This window comes from Arachis ipaensis, chromosome B10, assembly GCF_000816755.2.
Source record: "Arachis ipaensis cultivar K30076 chromosome B10, Araip1.1, whole genome shotgun sequence".
NCBI lineage: Eukaryota > Viridiplantae > Streptophyta > Magnoliopsida > Fabales > Fabaceae > Arachis > Arachis ipaensis.
The window spans coordinates 123,200,408-123,222,366 of NC_029794.2; the positions used below are offsets into that span (position 1 = coordinate 123,200,408).

At 33.9% G+C, this 21,959-nt stretch overlaps 2 protein-coding genes across 3 annotated transcripts in view; one reads left to right on the forward strand and one right to left on the reverse strand.

The window, feature by feature from the left end:
• Window positions 1-13,183, forward strand: part of LOC107621492 (putative ribonuclease H protein At1g65750) — a 21,509-nt gene extending 8,326 nt beyond the window's left edge. The window contains exon 2 of one of the 2 annotated variants that reach the window (XM_021112915.1): window positions 9,689-13,183. In XM_021112915.1, coding sequence (XP_020968574.1) covers window positions 11,835-12,953 — 1,119 coding nt within the window. In that variant the 5' untranslated portion in view covers window positions 9,689-11,834 and the 3' untranslated portion in view covers window positions 12,954-13,183. The remainder of the gene's footprint in view (window positions 1-9,688) is intronic. The other variant, XM_021112916.1, reaches the window with a different exon arrangement.
• LOC107623580 (flavonoid 3'-monooxygenase) overlaps window positions 19,183-21,959 on the reverse strand; it is a 4,404-nt gene continuing 1,627 nt past the window's right edge. Inside the window, exons 2-3 of the mRNA XM_016325904.2 lie at window positions 20,699-21,157; window positions 19,183-20,122 (exon numbers count right to left, since the gene is read on the reverse strand). Coding sequence (XP_016181390.1) covers window positions 19,475-20,122; window positions 20,699-21,157 — 1,107 coding nt within the window. The 3' untranslated portion in view covers window positions 19,183-19,474. The remainder of the gene's footprint in view (window positions 20,123-20,698; window positions 21,158-21,959) is intronic.

Genomic DNA, 21,959 nt, shown 5'->3' on the forward strand with positions numbered 1-21,959 from the left:
CATAATTTAACATTGGTAAATTTTGTAATATATAAATATGTTATTATAAAAAAAAGAATTATATCGTTGATTAGAAACATTTTTTAATAAAAAAATGTGTTTTTAACAAGAAATCAATAATTAAAATAAGGGTAAACTACTAAATTGGTCCCTACGTTTGGGCGTAATCCTATTTTGGTCCTTAAGGTTTAAAATGTCCTATTTGAATCCAAAAAAAGTTTCATTTAGTTTTAATGTAGTCTCACCGTGAGGTTAAAGTTAAATAATTAACGAAATGTCCTACATGACAGCAATACATGAACAAAGTTGATAATTTGGAGAATAAGTACAAGCTCCAGAGGTACAAAATCAACCATGGATGCATCAATACATTAAGTTATTATTTTTCTTACAATTTAAATGAAATATTTTCTATAGAACTAAGGAGAATGATAAATAAATGTATTGATGCATCCACAGTTGATTTTGTGCCTCTGGAGTTTGTACTTATTTTACAGATTATCGATCTTGTTGTTATGTAGGACATTTCATTAATTATTTAATTTTGACCTCACCGTGGGACTACATTGAAGCTAAATGAAACTTTTTTGGATTCAAATAGGACACTTTAAACTTTAAGGATTAAAGCAGGATTACGCCCAAACGTTGGAGACCAATTTAGTACTTTACCCTTAAAATAAACACTTTTTCTGTACTTATGAAATACACGTTTCCGTTGTGTGTAAATGGGTTAGGGTTAGGGTTAGGGTTATGGTTAGGGTTATGGTTTAGGATTAGGTTCAGCGTTAGGGTTTGGATTAGGGTTAGCATTACTGAAGGCACTTCAAGCACCATCACTATCATCTCCGACCTCTTCAGTCTAGATGAAAGAGGTCGGAGATGGTAGTGAGGGTTCTTAAAATGCCTTCACGACAACTCCAAGACGACAGTTAAGGGTATCCGCAAGAGAAAAAATATTTTATAAAAGCACTTGTATTTGAATAACATATGAAAAAATAGAATTGAAATTAACGCATTCAAAGATATTGAGAATTTTGAATTTATAGAAAAAAAAAATGAGAAAAAACTGGTAAAGGGACTAGTTTGGTGCATGACATTCAATTTTAGGGATTAAAATGAGTCATTTAATGCAAAGTGAGGGACTAATTTGGTAGATAAATACAATGATGACATAATGGACGACACGTGGATAAATACTGTTGCCACACATGGCACAAACGGACACGTGGCCAAATAGCATTGTGACATATAGCACAACCATCCACATCATTATGCCACGTGTCACTGGTCACCACATCATCATACCATTACACGTGACTGAACCATGGAGTGACACGTGTCACTAACAGCCCACATCATCAAGCCATGTCATTACGTCGTTAATGGAAAATGGACAGGGACTAACGTGGTGCACTTTTGTCAATCTCAGGGATGTCATTGATGCAATTGGAATTTCAGGGACGATTTTAGTGTACGACGCCAATCTCAGAGACCATTTTGGAGTTTAACTCATGTTACCATAAGTACAAGACTACAAGGGTAATAATTAACAGCAAATTAAAAAAGGGGTAACAACTAACAACGTATTGATATTTTATTTTGAGTTTGTGCAAATTTTTTTAGGAGTTAAATCTCAAATTGGTCCTTCAACTTGCAATTGAGCCTCGAAATTGTCTCCAAACTTAAAATTGCCTTAAATCTGTTCTTAAACTTAACCGCGGTCGTCCCTGAGGTATTTTCCAGCGACAGATTAATGACGTGGTTGGATGGAGACCACGCTGAACTTGTAAACATCGTTGTTTTTTTTCCTGGTCTCTAAATACAACTAAAACGACGTCGTTTTGAGTATTGAGAGAGGTTTAATGTGTTAGTGTTATTGTGCCTCTGTCTCTCATTAAGTCTTTTCTTCCTCCCCAATTCACAAAGCTTTTGTACCATAATCCTAGTAGTTTTAGGTATCCTAATCGAATCTGATAACACATATCCACCTGTATCACTACCACCATCGAATTTAATGTAACACATTCACTATTAAAATGTTACGCTTCTGGCTGTGCTACTCTGATAGTTAACGTATTACGACGACTTCTATACTTATTAACAATAAAACATGAGCCTTTAACTCGAATATCGGATCGCTATTTTTTTGAGAAATCGAAAATTCTTTTTATTTGATAATAAATATGCATATACATATACACAAAACTTCTTAAACAAGTAACTTACAAATGTTAGATACATACATATCATACAGCCCCTATCCCTCTTACAAAATTATAATAACAAAGGCTGTAATACCTTATCACACAGAATCTTATGCTTAAATCATAAAACTGGGGTGACAAGGTATTACGACCTCTAAAATTAAAAATATATATAATAATAGTTGAAAAGAATTTTATAACGAGAAGCTTTTGAAGGAAAGTTTAAAACATAGGGCGCNNATATTCAAGTTCTAGGCTCAACCTGCAAAACCAAGGTTGGCCGGAGAATATTTACATTAACCCAAAATAGACAAAACAATAACTTGTTTCTCCACATCAACCTCTAAGAGGGACAAAGTAAAGTTAAACATACAAAGGAGAATCTAAGTACAGAATACTAAACATAAGCTCGAAACACAGAGTCCCAAATATAACACTTCGCTTGCAGAATGAACTCCAGAAACTTATCGAGGTGCCTCTCGACCTGCATCTGAAAATAACAACATATATATGGTATGAGAACCGGAGGTTCTCAGCATGGTAATAGTGCCCACATAACTAACATATAAGGTCACGGAAAAGTCGAAGGCAATCCTAGAACTCTAACACTCAGATTATAAAACTTAAAGGTAATAAATTGTAAACCATAAGTAGGGTAGATCATCTAAGGTTTTAAATCTGAACTAAACTCTAACTAAAACCCTCCGTCGTCTACTTTCCTCCAAAATCCCTAATTCCGGTGGAAGCACACAGATAAGCAAACAGATAATGACAAACACAAGTAGGATATCGATATAACAGGTAACAAATATAGTAGGTAAGCATAGATTATTAATTAGGCAATCCCAAGAAATGCAAACTCAAGCAAAACAAACAAATGCAAATGATAAATGCCTATCCTATGACTGATGATATCATCTGTCGGTTATATAGCCAACCCGACACGTCCTGATAGCTAATCATGGACTGAAACACCCATTGCGGAGCAAGTGGGTTTGAGATACAACCCCCTTGCTACTACCCGCTCAACCCAGAGCCAGTGAAATAACCACTACTGTGGCTACTACCCAGGCGGGTGTTTAAAAGCTCAACCTGGAGCAAGTGGAATAACCATTACTGCTGCTACTACCCAGGCGTCACAATCACTGACTTGGAGCAAGCAGGACGAACTATCATCCTTGCTACTGCCCAGGGTCTCAAACATACATTCATTTAGTTTAAATCAAGCATCATCGTTATCAAATCTCAAACATTAACCTAGAGCAAGCGGGACAAACCACCATCCTTGCTACTACCAAAGTATCACAAACATACATTCATTCAAAACTCCATAATCAAATTTATTTTTCATAATTCTTCTTCCCTATCTCCAACCCGAAGCAAGTGGACAATGTCACTGCCTACTACCCAGTTACATATATCTCTTTAAATTACAAATTCTCATTACTCTCATCATCCTCATCAAATCAAGCATCCCTTTTCTCAACTCCTTCGACACCAATTCTATCTTCTTTCACTCACTAATCCTTACTTCGTAACCAAAACCTAACTAATAGACCTTAAATATAGTTTCTGATTTTTCCTACAACTTCGAAAATTCAGGTTTTACACATAACTTTCGACATCTATAACCTTCTCTATGAAATTCTGTTTTTCATAAAGTTTATACAATCTTAAAGCTTTTAAAATTATCTTTAATTTGAATCAAAATTCACTCAAATTCAATATCCGAGGCTCAAGTTATGAACAGCTGAAGTTCATTAAAAATTTGCTTTTCCCAAAAGAGTTCAAAACCTTTATTTTTTAAATTCTCAGTTTCAAACCAAGTTTCACAACTCAAAACAACATTAAATACACTTAAAACAATTTCATAATCATTTCTTTCATTCCACAATACTTCAACACTCAATTTCATCAACTCTAACCCACACAATCATAACCAAAGCAACAATACCTATAAATCATCAATATAACATCATCATCATTTACAATCAAACTCAAACCTTATCATTGCTCAATAATTCAGCAACAAATTCACATGTTCAACTCCACAGTTTTACCAATTCACTAAACTTTAACAAGTCATCTTGGTTCAACCTAACCTACGATCAACTAGTCTAAGTTTTCACGACACATTATATTTTAGTTACAAGAAACCGAAACCATATCTTGGCCGATTCCTCCCTAAGATTGAAACGCCTCAATCATCCACCGTTTTTCAAGCTCCAAAGCTCCAACTCCTCACCAACTGAATTTTCAACTCCCAGGATTCAATTTCAAGCTTCCAATATCCACTAATTTAACTCCAAAACACCCAATTCAATCTAATACAATCCAAATTCACTATAATTAACATAGAGTTTTCTAATTAATTATTCATAGAGGGTTAAGTGGTTTTTTATCTTATCCACTCGAAATTAGGGTGAAACCCAACAATTATTCACTGTTAGAGTACCCTTAAATCATCAAAATCATAAAATTTCTCAATTTCTAAAACCTAAATCACGAACTGAAAAGGGGAAGACTAGGCATGAAATCAGAATTTTTTTACCAAATTGTTGGGTGGATATTGTAGATAATTCCGAGACGAACGCGTGACCGCTGACGGCTCGTCAATCGGAACTCCGGATTGAAAGTTACATGGAATTGAATCTTTGGCAAGGGTTTGGTGTTATAACTTGCATTCTCCTCCCTCTCTTCAGCTTTCAGCGTGCCTCTCATTAAGAAATGAGGAAGATGGGTTGAGTTTCCTCTTTTATACGTTAGGCCATGGGTCCGGTTCAATCTGTTTAGTTCGTTTAGCCTAATCTTTGGCTAAATTTTTTAAAATTAGTGTCAAAATTCATGTTTTAATTATTTTTACCACATTTAACTATAAAATTTAATTTTCTAATTTTTTTGAATAATAATTTATTTATTGGATACTTATTTATTAATTTCACGGGCCTTACAAACGCGAAGAAAAATTACGATGAATACATATACAAACAAAAACAATATAGCTAAAGACTTATAAAAAAAAAGAATTTTCAATTTCTCAAAGAAATAACAATCTGGTATTCGAGTTAAAGGCTCATATTTTATTGTTAATAAGTATAGAAGTTGTCGTAATACCTTAACTATTAGAGTAGCATAGTCGGAAGCGTGACATTCTGATAGTGAGGGTGTTACATTTAACATACTTCCCATTAACCCCTTGGCAAGCATACAATACATCCCTAACCAAAACCTCTTTGAAAACCTCATTCTCTTCCCTAACCAAATTGACAAAATGTTTAAACGCAAGCTTGCGCTTATTCTCGGAATCCTTTGAAACTAATAGAACCTCTTTAACCCAATCTTTTTTGTTATTATCCCCCAAATGCTTTTACCCTTGCCGAAATTGGCGTTGTCTTAGAGGGACAAATTGGACAAGAGGTTAGAAGGACAATTCTAAAATTTTGCACCTTTGTAATCCTTGAAGATGATCTTGATAAGGTAGATTACCGTCCACTTGTTGTTGACACTACCAAGCCGGTCTTGGAGAACTTGGCAAAGGAGAGAGCAAGAGAAGAGCTTCCATGGTAGGCGAGGCGGCACTTGACAGAGTCAGCAATGGCAGCAGTGTCAGGGGCAACAGAGGGGGTAAGACGGTTGCAAAGGATGCATTGGGCATATCAGAGGGTGTTGATGAAGTGAGGAGAGTTAAGGTTGGGCTTGGAGTTGGTGGTGGTGGAGCTGTCATCATTGGGAGAGGATGAGAGGAGGCGTATTACGAGTTTTTGCATAGATCTAAAACCTTCAGTTGTATTTAGGCGCTAAAAAGAAAGTGATGACGTTTACAAGTTCGTGTGGCTTTTGTCCAATTATGTCATTAATCTATCGCTGGAAAATATTTTAGGAATGACTGTTGTTAAGTTTAAGAATAAATTTGGGACAGTTTTAAGTTTACAGACGAAATCAAAACTCGATTACAAGTTAAGAGACTACTTTAAAATTTAAATATCTTTTAAGAGATGCAATTTCAAAATAGTAAAAGTTTGAAAGTTTTCCACCGATTTGTAACCATCTCTACTATTCATTAAAATACTCTAGTTAAATAGCCTTGAGTGCATTTTATATTAGAATATTTAGAGTTACTTTCTTCCTTTTTGTTTTTCTTATCACTTGGGAGCTGTACAAGATCATTGCCGAAGAAGCCTAGTTGAGACATTATATTACTTTGTGTGGTTCTAATTGTGACAGAATTTAGTGAAGAATAGTACTTGCTGTTTTAATTTTATTTAATTTACTGCTTGAAAAAAGTTATCCAGAAATAAATATAAGGAAAAAGGATAAATAAGTTCCTGAGCTTTTATTTCGTGGACAATTTCGTCTCTTAGAATTAAAAAATACAAAATTATTCCTCACTATTCAAAACGCATGACGGATGGGTCCTCCCATACAAAATATTCCCTGCAAAATACTCCCTGAAACGTAATAGAAATTATTTATGTGACACTTATTTGGCATTTGTGAAAAAGCTTTTAAAACAACCATCATCGTTGTATTTTGTTTGAAGGATTACCATGTGTTTATAACACGCAGCGGAAGAAAAGAAAGTAATCCTAAAGATCTATTTTGTGCTTAAATTTTATTCCAATAATAAATATATAGTAGATCAGATCTAAATACCTGAGTACGTTAGTAAAAATCTTTTTCTCCTTCGATGGTACGAAGGCGCTACGCGTATCCACACCGAGACAAACCTTTGCTGTCAACTCTTTGACCAATGGATATCTGATCTAAATTGAGAACCTCTTTGCAACTTTTTTGCACACCATAAAATTTTTCTCCAAGAATTAGGCTCACATACACTTATGTGTGTAGAGGTAAAGGAATAAAACTCTTGTTATTCTCGTCTTTGATTCCTTTACTCTTGGTATATATATATATAGTATGAGATTTGCTACTGATTTTAAATTTGAATCCCAATTCAAATTTAAATCATATCTTGAAATTCTAAATCCGAGTCCTTCAAATTTATGAATCATATCATAACTCAATTTGAAACAAAATCAGTTAGGATCTCATCCAAATTTAGAAATAGAATAACTAATTATTCTCAAATCTCATTTAATATTCTCAATTATCATACTATTATTATATTCTTGGTGCTAGCAAAGAATATAATAATATTCCATTTTGAATTATGTTTTATTCATCTCAGTCATTATAATCATAGAGCTCAAACTCTTTACCGAGAGTTGATAGATTCCTTATTGGCTAATCATTAATTCTACAAGTATTTAAATCATACCCAATATCCATTCAACTAGCACCCTAGGGTATTAGGTGTCTGGAATCAAAGTATAATAAATACATTGTTAATTACTATGATAGTCACAGGTCAAAGGAAACTCTATTACTATGTTCATCTTGAGAATATCCTATTGACAAATATGCGGTAATTATAACCATTAAAAATTCTCAGAGTGAGTTAGTTCAATGGCCATATCTCTATATGCACCATCTATATATATAATTTAATAAATAAGATCTATTAATCTTCATCCAATGAAAACCATTATATATATATATATATTGATCTTTCCGGATTATTAATGTCATTTTTAATAATCCTGTGACGAAGAACAATTTAGATTAAATTATAAAAGATTTATCTCTCAATATTATGATCACTATCACAATGATAAATCTCTAAATTTAATCAAGGACCTTATTATATTAACATTTTAATATAATAACAATAACAAATTATTTGATACATGATTGATTGGATTGTGGTCATACTCCTTATTCCCAACAATCTCCCACTTGCACGAGAGCCAATCATGATAGATTGGATCTTGGGCATACTATCTCAATAATCTCCCACTTGCACTAGAGTCAATCAATCATGTGTATAATTTTCAATGCACATTTGTGTTTATCAAAACTCTTTTGACCTTAACAACTTAAGTTTTGAGCATGTTTGCTTAACCTTTTGTAAAATACACCTAGTGTATTTAAGTTTCATGCATGTAATCTGTTTTAATATGGAGGCTGAAGAAGGCTGACAGTGGCAAGGAAGCAGAAGACGTAGAAGACTGGGAGGGACAAAGGTCGAAGTAAAAGATAAATGGGCGGGTGATCAGAAGGACAAATGGGAGAACATAGAGAGGAACTCGCATTCGGTGTTCGTCGATAATTTACCATGGGAGATATCTAAAGGGACTCTTTTTAAGGCGTTCGGATGGGTCGGGGCAGTGACTGATATATACATCTCGAGGAAAAAGAGAAGAGGCGTTGCATCTCCCTTTGCATTTGTAAGGTTTGATGCTAAAGGTGGAGCGGAAAAAAGGATGACGGTGACTCATGCAAGCTTCAACAAAGGACTAAGAAGGGAAAAGGAGCAACAAGGGGTATGGAGCAGCAAGAAGAAAACAAAGATAGATAATGTGAGAAGATGCAAGGAGATAGCGCATAACCAAGAATCACTGAGTGTGGCTATTAAAGAGAAGGGTGATGAAGAGCAAATTGAAGTGAAGATATCGAGTACGAAGGGTGGGACCCAATTTTTAATGAGATGATAAATAGGGAATTGGAAATCCCGCAGGAGAGTGTGGGATATAGTGCATGGGTGGGCTGTGATTATTTCTATGAGAAGAGCCGTTATGGGGGAAGTAGTAATAGTTATAAAGTGGAGTTAAATATAAAGAGGGGTAATAAAGGGGATGACATGATGCAAGTGGCGATGGAAAAGGAGATGGATAATAGGAGATGTGAAGTGAAGAAACATTTGGGCTTGTGCTCTTGGCCCATATTAAGTGAAAAGGAAATGATAGGTGGTGTTGGGCCTTGTTTTTCTCATTCTTGGACTGAACAAGGAACTAAGAATTTAAATCTTAGCTTGGATGGGCCTCTTAATCAAAGTTACGAAGGGGGTGGCCTTGTACATGAAGATGTCGATATACCACAAGGATCATATCAATCTTGCCCTTTTCCGCCAGGTTTTGGGCCATGCTCAAGTACAAACCATGTACACCATCTTATTACTAGGAAAATCGTCAATATGAGTCCACAAATATCTCATATTGAGGGTGAGGAAGAGGAAGGGGCACCAGATAAGAATAGAGAGAGCGATAATGAATCTTTGGAGCGACATCAGCTACAACATGTTTTTGAAGCCAAACTTTTGTGTGAGGATGCTGGCATGCGTTTTGATGAAGAAGATGAGACTCGGGTAGTGAAGCACCTCAAGAAAATCGAAGGAAGACCGATGAGCGGAGGGTACAATTTGCGATCAAAAAATAATAGTTCAAAGAGGAATAAAGAGAAGAAGGGATATAGATTGCCCCTAGTCCACTGTTCAGGTGAGAATTTTTTCTGATATGTTAATTGCTTTCTGGAATATAAGAGGTTTAGGAGGCACCGGGAAGATTGAAATGATCAAAGGTTTGTGTAAAAAACAAAGGGTAGGTATGATTGGCTGAATAGAAACTAAGAAGGAGCTTATGACAAAGAGAGTAGAAAAAGGGAAGAGATGGATAGCAATTAGGGGTATTATTAAAGAAGTAAATTTGGAGGCGGCAGTGTGTGTGGTGTATGGACCGCATGACAATGAAGGAAAAATTGAAATTTAGTCAGAACTGTGGGAATTAAAGAGAGCCTGGATAGTGCCATTTGCGATGGGAGGAGACTTCAATGAGATATTGGAAGTGGAGGATAGGTTCGGGTGTAACACGCTAACCCAGAACAGCTTACTGTTTAGGGAGTGGGTGGAGGCTATGGAGTTATTGGAACTGGAGTTACGGGATCGAAAATACACTTGGTATGGAGGTCGCTCATGTAGAAGAATTGATAGGGTGTTTATTCATGTTGAATTGCAAGAATGTTTTGATATAGTTCGTCTGAAGATGCTGTCGAGAAGTTTATCTGACCATTGTCTATTGTTGGTGGATTCTGGAGTTGTCGATTGGGGTCCTAAGCCGTTTCGAACGATAGATGCGTGGTTGACACATGCTGGATTCAAAGAAACAGTAAGAAAGGAGTGGGAGAAATCAAGGGAAAGAAACTTATTGGAAAAATTAGACTTGTTGAAGCGACCTCTTAGAGTTTGGAATAAAGAAAAATTTGGATCCATCAACTGCCAAATAGAGAAGATAGAGTCTGAAATTCAAAGTGTGGATAAGTGCTTTGCTGAGGGTATCCAAGATGAGTGTCTACTTGCACGAAACAAGGCCTTGAAGATTTTGTTGGAAAAATGGTATGAGCGAAAAGATGATTATTGGAGACAAATGTCAAGATCGAGGTATGCTACACCGCTAGATCGAAACACCAAATACTTTCATGCGGTGACTAAGGTGAAAAGGAGGGGTAAGGTTATGAATTCAGTTTGTATTGATGGAGAATATATAAGGGAGCCGTGCACAGTTAAAAGAGAGATAAGACGGTATTTTGAGAATTTATACAGGGAGGATAAGCATTTATCAATTGGGTTTGATATGTCCTTGGTAAAAAGGATTAGCAGTGAAGACTCAATTTTTTTGGAAAGGAAGCCAAAAAGAGAGGAAATCAAGGGCGCAGTTTGGGAGTGCGAGCTGTCTAGAGCACCTGGTCCGGATGGATTCAATTTCAAAAGTATTAGAAACTTATGGGACATCATAGGGGAAGACTTCAGTCAAGTGGTTGAGGATTTTTTTTGAGAAGGGAATTTTACCGAAGAAGGCCAATTTGACATGGGTTACTCTTGCTCATAAGGAGGGGGGATCGGACGATCTGAAAGACTATAGGTCAATCAGTATGGTTGGCTGTGTTTATAAAGTGGTAGCTAAGATACTATCAAAAAGACTTCAACCAGTTATGCCAGAATTAGTAGGGGAGGAGCAATCTGCTTTTGTGAGTGGGAGGAAGATTGTTGACGGAGCTCTTATAGTGTGTGAGGTAGTGCATTGGATGAGGAAAAAGAAGATACCAGCTTGGTTAATCAAGTTAGACTTTCAGAAAGCGTATGACAGAATTCGGTGGAGTTTTGTTGACAGAGTTTTGAAGAGCATGTGTTTCGGCGAGGTGTGGAGATCATGGATAAGGACTTGTTTATCGACAGCATCTATGTCAGTGCTTGTGAATGGGACAACAACTAAACCCTTTAAGTTATAGCGGGGATTGAGACAAGGGGACCCATTGTCCTCTTTTCTTTTTGTTATGGTGAGCCAGGTCCTAAATAGTATGTTGGGAAGATTATGTGAGAAGGGTCGGATTAGATCTCTTGACGTTGGTCATAATAGGGTTAGTATTACGTATCTTCAGTTTGCAGATGATACTATCCTATTTTGCCCGTGTGATCACGAGTCCCTAATGAGCTATAGAAGACTGTTAGGAGGGTTCAAGCTAATGATGGGATTGAAGATAAACTACAACAAATCTGTCTTGATCGGAGTAAATTATAACAATGAGGAGGTGGAGCTAGCTTGCAAGACGTTGGGTTGTAGAAATGGGTCGCTACCTATGAACTACTTGGGCATTCCGTTAGGCGCCAATCCAAGAAGAATAGAAATATGAAAGCCAGTTATTAGAAAGGTGGAAGATAGGCTTAAGGGTTGGAAAAGTAGGTACTTGTCAAAAGCCGGAAAATTGGTTTTAATTAAGGAAGTCTTGAACAATCTGCCTATGTATTATTTGAACTTGTTTAAGATGCCTAAAGCAGTCGTGACAAAGATAACGTCTCTTCAGTCAAGATTTTTCTGGGGAAAAAGTGATGGAACGAAGGGGATGTCAATAGTGAGCTGGAGCCTAATTCAAAAGCCAAAGAGTCAAGGCGGACTGGGTGTGAGAGATCTAGTATTAAAGAATGCAGCACTCTTATTCAAGTGGTGGTGGCGTTTTGACAAAGAGGAGTGCCCACTTTGGAAGAGAGTGGTGTGTTCATGTAATAAATTGGATTCTAAAAAGGGACTGGAGAAACAACAAATGAAAAATACAAGGAGTCTTTGGAATACTATTGGCAACTTGAGATTTAGTGAAGCTGAGCTTTTTAGCATTTTCTATGAAGGTATGCAGTTGCAATTGGGAGATGGAACTAGAACGCTTTTTTGGAACAATGTTTGGATGAAAGATGGGAGGCTTAGAGACAGATTCCCAAATCTCTATAGGGTAGCAGTTGATAAGGCGTGCACCATCAGTGATTGTAGCTTTTGGGATGGGTATGTTTGGAGATGGGGGTTGCAATGGAGAAGAGCTTTGTGGTTGTGGGAAGAGCAAGAGCTGAGTGAGCTACAAACAGGCCTAACAAAGGTGGGGATTCGACAAAGCGAAGTGGATAAGCTGATATGGAAACATGACAAGGAAGGTAATTTCTCTGTAAAATCTTTTTTGAATGTGTTATATAAGAATAAAAATCTAGGACAAGAGCCAAATATGTTCAATTTTTATAACAATTTGTGGAGGAGTTTGGTCCCTCCTCGTGTGGAGATTTTTGTGTGGTTTGTAATATTAGAAAGAGTGAACACCAAAGACAAGTTAGTTAGATGTGGAATCTTACCAACATCAGAAATTACCTGTGTTATCTGCGGCAAGGCACCAGAATCTGTTCATCATCTATTTTTCACATGCGAATATGCATGGAAACTGTGGGGTTCAGCTCTTAGGTTTTGGAATATACTTTGGGTTTGGGCAGGAGATCCTAGACAATGTTTTGAGTCGTGGATACATGGAGCGAATAGGAAGGGTGAAAAAGAGGATTGGATGACAACTTTTTTTTGCTGTAATTTGGTCTCTGTGGAAACATAGAAATGATGTTGTCTTCAAGAAGGAAAACGTGAATATCTCTCTGTTAGAACAAGATGTATCGGGTTTGGTTCTAGTTTGGTCAAGAGACAGAAGACTTCGAAGAACAGGTGCTAAGAATTGAGATAAATAATAAATTATTGGTGTCTTGTCTCTTGTTGCATGTGTGGTTGGATTTAATTCTTTATCTTTTTGTTGTGAAATGTTTGTTTTTTTTTTTTGTCTTTTTCTAGTTTCGTGAGGGTTGACTAGCTTTGTTTAGGCTTGGTTTTTGTTGTGTAGCCTTTTCTTTAAAGGTTGTATCAGTTTAGAAAAAATATTATCACTGCTATGTACTTATTTTTCGATAAAAAAAATATGACATTTTCTCAAAACATGAAATCTCCCACTACAATAGTGCATAATTTTATTTTAAGGATAATCCTTATTGAACATGATTATAAAAAAAATCTAAGTAACCATTAGATCTATCTTTATAGAATTGTATCATTTATACAAATAGGTTACTTTTTAAAAAATTTGTTTGACGATCAAACTTTTTATACTTTCAGGAGAAAGTATATCCTCTATTGAGTAGTAAACAATTATAATAAAAGTAAGTGTACTTTCACTCTTTCTAAAAAAAAGTTTAACCTCTTATCACATAAACTTTGTCATAAGAATAGTGATAAAAATAATCTCATTATTTCTTTAGGATAACCAATAAATCTCATTTATTGGACCTAATATCAATTCTATTGTTGTGCAATCTCTTAACACATATAAGGCATCTCCAAACTCTAATGTTCTTGAGTTTCAGCTTATGCCTTTTCCATATCTCATATGGATAAAAAAATAGATTTAATAAAAAATTTGTTAATTTAGCAATATTTCTAAAACGTAGTCCAAATATTTAACAAACAGTGATACTCAACTAAATTAAATTTCATGTTTCTTAAACACGATGGAGTATAAAGAGTACTAGTATTTGTGCATGGAGAGAATCTCATTCTCTATTCAATAGAATATCAATTAGATAATTAGAAATTTTACTTTAAACTCTTATAATAAAAATACTCAATATCTTTATTATTAGTCAAACCAACCCTTAAGAGCAATTTTGATACGCATCCTCAGTACTCATATTGAGCTTTTCCAAAAAGACCACAAACCTTAATCATATTAGGGCCAATTATAAATTGTTTGTAACAAAATAAATCTCTAAAAATGCTTACAAGAACAGTTCTCGTAAAAGCCATTTGACTAATGACATTTCAACTTCTGAAGTTATTTAATTCAAAATATATTGCCCAAAACTTTCACTAGTTTAAATAAAATATTTGATAGTCATACTATCTTACTTTGAGCACCATATATCTTCTCAAGATGTTCAGTAATAAATAGTAGGTATATATTTTTGAAATTAGAACTCAATGACTGTCAAAACAACCCATATTGTAGTAAAATAATATTTTAAATACTTCACAAGTACTGACTATTCCATCACCAATTTTATTGGACAATATTATTTCAATAGGATTATCATGTCCATGATGACCCTTTTATACATAAGAACAATTCTCAATGTATAGCCAATTTATTATTTTCAAGTATGCCACACAAAAGGTGAACATATTTAAAAATTTAAAATATGAAAGTAAATTAAGAAATCTATATTTCTGTCAAAATTATTTAGAATCGTGAATGAGTACCTTGGTTGTCAAGTTGTTACTCATACCTATTCTAAATAAACATGATTAAATTGTATCCCATACAATTATAATTTCAAATAATTATCTGGTTGTCAGACAATTATTTAACTGAATTATATTTTATACTCTTAGGTTGTCTAGGTTCAAGTATAAAATTAATTCTCCTTATACATCATCATATGCATAAATAAATTCTATCTTTGAGTACAAGTCTCCTGGTTGTCAAGTCGTTCCTTGTAAACAAGAGATAAATTTATTTTTTTTTGGCAATCTCCTAACTTTTAGGATTATCTCTATTGTTAGAGAATTTTTTTTTCAGTACTCATGGATTAAAATTTATACTCCCAAAGTTGTCTAGGTAAAAATATAAAATTAAATCCTTAATACATCAAATGTATATACTGATTATTATCTTGAAAATAAAACTTCTGGTTGTTAGGACGCTCTTTATAATCAAAAGCATTAGAAAAACTAATTCCTAAAATTATAGAGTTCAAAACACATCAATCAAATCAAAATTTGATTTTTCATGTACTAACGTTTAGCCTTAAAAATTATCAAATTAAATTTGACCTTTATATATACACTTATATATATAAAAAAGTAAACAAAAGATATTTTGCATCTTATACCTTTTATTGTGATCAAAATCACAATAAAATTTAATAAATAAATAAAATCAAACAAAATATTTAATTATAAATATAACTTTTATATTAAAAAAATGATAATTTAATCACGATTAAATAATTAATATTGAAATAAATTAACTATTAATTTATTAGAAAACCTTTTCAATGAAAATAACTGCATCGCATGCTTAAAAAAAATTTAAATTAATCCTATTAATTCACAAATTTAAGAAAATAGGAATAAAAATTTAAACACAAAAAAGCCAAACCTTGCTCTAATACCATTGAAGGATTACCATGTGTTTATAACACGCAGCGGAAGAAAAGAAAGTAATCCTAAAGATCTATTTTGTGCTTAAACTTTATTCCAATAATAAATATATAGTAGATCAGATCTAAATACCTGAGTACGCTAGTAAAAATCTTTTTCTCTTTCGATGGTACGAAGGCGCTATGCGTATCCACACCGAGACAAATATTTGCTGTCAACTCTTTGACCAATGGATATCTAATCTAAATTGAGAACCTCTTTGCAACTTTTTGCACACCATAAAACTCTTCTCCAAGAATTAGGCTCACATACACTTATGTGTGTAGAGGTAAATGAATAAAACTCTTGTTATTCTCGTCTGTGATTCCTTTACTCTTGGCATACATATATATAGTATGAGATTTGCTACTGATTTTAAATTTGAATATCAATTCAAATTTAAATCATATCTTGAAATTCTAAATCCGAGTCCTTCAAATTTATGAATCATATCATAACTCAATTTGAAACAGAATCAGTTAGGATCTCATCCGAATTTAGAAATAGAATAACTAATTATTCTCAAATCTCATTTAATATTCTCAATTATCATACTATTATTATATTCTTGGTGCTAGCAAAGAATATAATAATATTCTATTTTGAATTAATATAATTATTTATTTGATCAAATCAAAATAATAATTAAATAATTCTATAGCAAAGATTAGAATACTCGTTAGTGTATGACCCCATAGGTTCAATACTAAGCGGGTAGTAAATTAGTGTATGACCCCATAGGTTCAATACTAAGCGGGTAGTAAATTAGTCATACTAAATTTACTAATCAAGGTTGGCGTCTAGCAACACTCCTCAACGACTCGATAGTATGAAGTAATATATTTTTACTAAGAACCTCAGAAGAATAAAGTATAATTCCTTCCATCTTTCCAACTCTTGGTTAACCCTTAGAGTATGGTTTAATTGTCAAACTCTAACTTATTACCATTATTATAATGAACTGTGAATGACATAAGAAACTCATTTCTTCATTCATTCAATCCCCTTGGCCAATGTTTTATTTATCTCAGTCATTATAATCATAGAGCTCAAACTCTTTACCGAGAGTTGACGGATTCTTTATTGACTAATCATTAATTCTACAAGTATTTAAATCATACCCAATATCCATTCAACTAGCACCCTAGGGTATTAGGTGTCCGGAATCAAAGTATAATAAATACATTGTTAATTACTATGATAGTCGTAGGTCAAAGGAAACTCTATTACTATGTTCATTTTGAGAATATCCTATTGACAAATATGCGGTAATTATAACAATTAGGAATTCTCATAGTGAGTCAGTTCAATGGTCATATCTCTATATGCACCATCTATATATATAATTTAATAAATGAGATCTATTAATCTTCATCCAATAAAGACCATTATATATATATTGATCTTTCCGGATTATTAATGTCCTTTTTAATAATCCTATGACCAAGAACAATTTTAGATTAAATTATAAAAAATTTATCTCTCAATATTATAATCACTATCACAATGATAAATCTCTAAATTTAATCAAGAACCTTATTATATTAACATTTTAATATAATAAAAATAACAAATTATTTGATACATGATTGATTAGATTGTGATCATATTCCTTATTCCCAACATTGTTAAAGCACAGAAATTAGTTTTTATATTATGAAATTACTTTGTCCACTTTTTCCAGTTTTTATTTTGTGAAAAAGCTTTCATATTAGTTTTAAAAGAACAAAGGAAATCAAACTTGTATGGTTGTTCCACTAATTATTTAGCATATACAAAAATTCCTAATTAATAAAATTCAATAAATTATAAATATGAAATTCTGTTATTTCAAATTGATAAAAAATTGTCAATAACAAATTATTCTAATTTTATTAATTTTATATAATTATTAAGAATTTTTATTCCCAGAATTCTTTAATTTTTGTTTAAATAATAATTTTTAAACATTGAAAAACTCAAAAAAGTTAATTATCAACAAAAATTTAAACTAATATAAAAGGTATATCATCCAGTCCAGTCCAAAATTTCGGCAATTATATCAATGGCGAGCGAAAAATAACCTTTATCAATACTAATCATGGCCACTAATCTAATTTAAAGGAGACAACCGCTGTAGAAGCATTGAAATTTTCTACATGTCTCAATGCCCTTCCTGTTATATCTGAAAACAATTTTGCTAGAGAGATAATGAAGAATTTAAACAATGAGGAATTTAAATAATTTTTCATCGGCCATGATCGTTCACTTCTGTAGTCTCCTCTCTCGTTACTGTTGCGAAATCGTCATCAAACAACTATCTACGTAGTTATTAAAATAATCATCTGGCTACCTAATGAAATGATCATCCAGCATTTGTTAATTGTATATACTTCAACTGAATCGAACAAAATAACCATCCAATTAAGAATTAAAATAACCATCTATATACCTAATGAATTGAACATCTAGCACATTTGAAGGGTGGAGAGATTCGACGGCGACGCATGGAGGCAGGAGAGGAAATCCGGCGATGGAGCAACCACGCACCGACAACTTCGACTAGGCGAGATTGTGAATCTGCTTCGTGGACTTCGAACCCGAACATGTAGCGGCCAGAGATGGAAGAGGAGAAGGAGTCGAATCAGTGGAAGAAAGAGCGACGTCGATGAGGTGCGGCACAGCAGCAACAACGGCGCGACGGATAGACGACAGGGATAACGTGCGTCTCAAACGGCGCGAAGGAAGGCGGCGGCCTGCGGTGAGGCCTGCACGGGAGTGCTACAGTGCGATCTCCCGTTGCTACGGCGCGCAAGTGGAACGCGAAGAGGCTGGACGTCATCGGCGGGAGGTTGGGCGGCGTCGACGGGAGGATGGGCGGCGCCGGCTGGGCAGTGTCGGACTAGACAGTGAAAAAGTACAGCGGTGTAGGGTTGACTCTATAAACCAGAGATATTAAGAGTAACTGTGCCAATTGTCAGGGACGAACCTACGTACTGTAATAGGGGGCACTTGCCCCACTCTTATTTCATTTTTTAAAAAATCTATATATATATGTCCCATTTATTTAAAATCACCTCACTACAAATAAATTTAGCCCAATTATTTAAAGTCTCAAATTCATTTTATCTTTTTATCATTTTGACTATTAGTTAACCTAATCAAATTTAGTTTTCTCCCATTCTCAAATTTCAGCTGTCACCATCCCTTTATTCTCTTAAACCCTCTTCTTAGTTTCATATTTTCAACTTTTTTTTTCTATTCCTTTTCTAGTGGTCATCTTCTCTTCATCAAAAAGTAAATTTTAAATTCTCTATTTTCTTATATAACTCTCTATGACTCTATGTATCTTTCAATTTCATTGTTTCTTTTTTTTTTTTCAATTACAAATTATAATTCAAGCAATTATAATTTAGGTATTAATCTAATTTTTTATTCTCTTCATGAATTTATATATTTTATTTTATTCTTAATTTAGTGATCCTTATTATTTATTTGTTTATCTTTCGTTCTATTTTATTATATGTAATTATGTTGTATTCGTATTGTTAATATTCTCATGGTTTCTCTGTATTTTTTCACCTAGAAATCATTCTAAACAAATTCCCATGCGTGATGCGTTGGAGAGGAAACATAACCACACTATATTTATACGCCCAAAATTACACATCATCAATAACAGTACAGGGTAAAACTATCCCTCTATAATCATTATTCACAATGTATCTCTCCTTTACTAAACAATCAACACACTATTTCTCTCCTTATAGTTATGTGTGAACCTTAATTTCCACTCTCTTAATTCTACGGTTTAGTTTTTATAATCTTTACCATAGAATTTCCCAAACTATTATACTCAAAAGCTTTATTTTGTGAATATTTTGGGCCTGAACCTCTTTGAATCTTAATGAATTATTCAGATGATGAGTAAACATGAGAAGAAAGCCTGGGCTTTGGATGCACCGAAAGAGGCAAAGCTCGTTGAAGGGTAAGCCCATATGCTTCATCCATGTTGAGGTCCTCCTGTTTAAGGCCACCCTCAAGCTCCCAATCAAATGAGTGGACCAAGGTTGCTGTCAAGAGCTGAACCATTCTAAGCCCAAGAGTCATCCCAGCACATATCCTTCTCCCAGCACCAAAGGGAATGACCTCAAAGTCATTCCCCCTAACATCAACATCAGCCTTCTCACCACCCTTTAGGAACCTCTCGGGCCTGAACTCCAATGGTTCAGCCCATTCCTTTGGATCACGGGCTATGGCCCAAACATTGACCAAGAGCGTTGCACCTTCTGGGATGTGGTACCCTAAGATCTCACAGCTCTTTGCTGCCACTCTTGGGAGGGAAAGTGGGGTTGATGGGTGCAAACGGAAGGTTTCTTTGACCACTGCTTGAAGGTATGGCAAATTGGGCAAGTCCTCTTCTGTCACGTGCCTTTCCCTTCCTACTACACTGTCTAATTCATTCTGGACTTGCCCCATGATTCTTGGGTTCCTTATTAGTTCTGCAATTGCCCATTCTGTAGTGCTTGATGATGTGTCTGTTCCTGCAGTAAACATATTCTGCAAAACAAATAAATAAAAATGGAAGTTACCGACGAATTAATCTTTGTCCAATTAGGTTACAAAATACTGTTTTTAAACAAATAAATAAATAAAAATAAGTGTCCTAGAGATATTTATTAGCAAATATTTTTCTAAAAATTGTTTTACTTATTGATAAGGTTGACAACAAACAATAATAAAAGTCCAATGCATTATGTATGGCTAAGAAATTCACAAACCGATTACGTGGAAAAATTCAAGCTCCTAATAAATTAGGTTGGTTGTTTGTGGTTCCTTTCAAAGGTGCAATCATCATCACTTAAGCTAGAAAGAAACATCATTGAGTTTTCAAGGAATATGGGCAATCTAAGTGCCTGCAAATGTCGACCAGGTTCCTTTCAAGAAATTTCAATAAATTCATAATGTGCAAACTTTTCAACGTACCAATTTATTATGAGTTAACTTTTAGTACACTAATATTACAATCATATTTTTTAAGTAATATATTTAAATTTCTTTTCTTTACAAGTATATGAAAATAATTTCCATTTATGATAAAAATATTTATGTTGAAAAAATGAAGAGAGTAAATACCAGAAGCAAAGCTTTGATCTCGGTGTCTGTGAGTTTGGTGCCATCATTATCATCGGAAGCCTCTTGAAGTGACAACAAAGTACTCAACATATCCTTATGCTTCTCACTTTTGTTGGGATTCTTCTTGTGCTCCTCAACAATGCTTGTTAAGAATGAATCAAACCTCTTATGCAATTTCTTCATCTTGGCTTGGACCCCTTGAAGGTCTAGCCACTCCAAACAAGGAATAAAGTCACCAATGTTGAAGACTCCAGCCAAAACCATAACCTCCACGACCATTGATTTGAACTCATCAGCTCTTGGATCACACCCACCATTTCCATCATTGAACACTCTCCTTCCTATCATTACCCTGGCCAATGCATTTGTGGTGCATACATTTAACAGTTGTCCTAAGTTCACAGCTTTTGATGTGTCTGTGCTACTTGCTATGTTCTTGGTCAATCTTGCAACCTCTCCCTACAAATTTATTATGAGGTTCATTAGCATTAATGAATGACAAATTATTGGGTAGTAATTTTTAGTGTTTTTGGCTATCATTTTATCAGTATAAATACAAATTATATGTTTTCTATATACAAAATTTCTGTAAATATAAATGTAAATTATTGTTGGTTAAGTACTGAAAAAAATTGATAATATTTATTGATCATATAACATTATTTTTAATTAATGCCATTGTTTGAGAATGAAATATATATTACGGAAAACTGCTAAATAATTTTTTTAATTATATATGTATTTGTAATTCTCTTATTTTAGTATAATATTAATGCTCCACGTAACAATATTATGGATGATAAAACAAAGAAAAACATTATTTATAAAATAGACTGACTATTGAATAAAAATATTTTAATTATTAATTAGTAGTTTTGAATTTTTTGCTACATTTATTGTGTACAAGGACTAATGTCTTGCAAGTTGCAAAGCCAAACCTAACTTTATTGCTCAAGAGTATGCTATGCATTATTACATATGTAGATCAGAGCCAGTTTATTTATAGATATATGACTTTGATAAAAAAAAAATGACATGTTCTTTAGGTGGATTCTATACTTGGAGCCACTAGTCAAGTAGACATGTCCCAAATTTTTTTTTTTTTTAGATTTTCAAAAGTTTAGACAGGATAGATATTTGATTATTTTGTAGTCTACAAAAATTAGAGTAAGCTTTCAAATAATTCAAGGAGTATTTATAGAAGTAATCATAAATTAATTACGAAAAAAGCCATTCACAACAGCATAAAAGCCATAAAAGC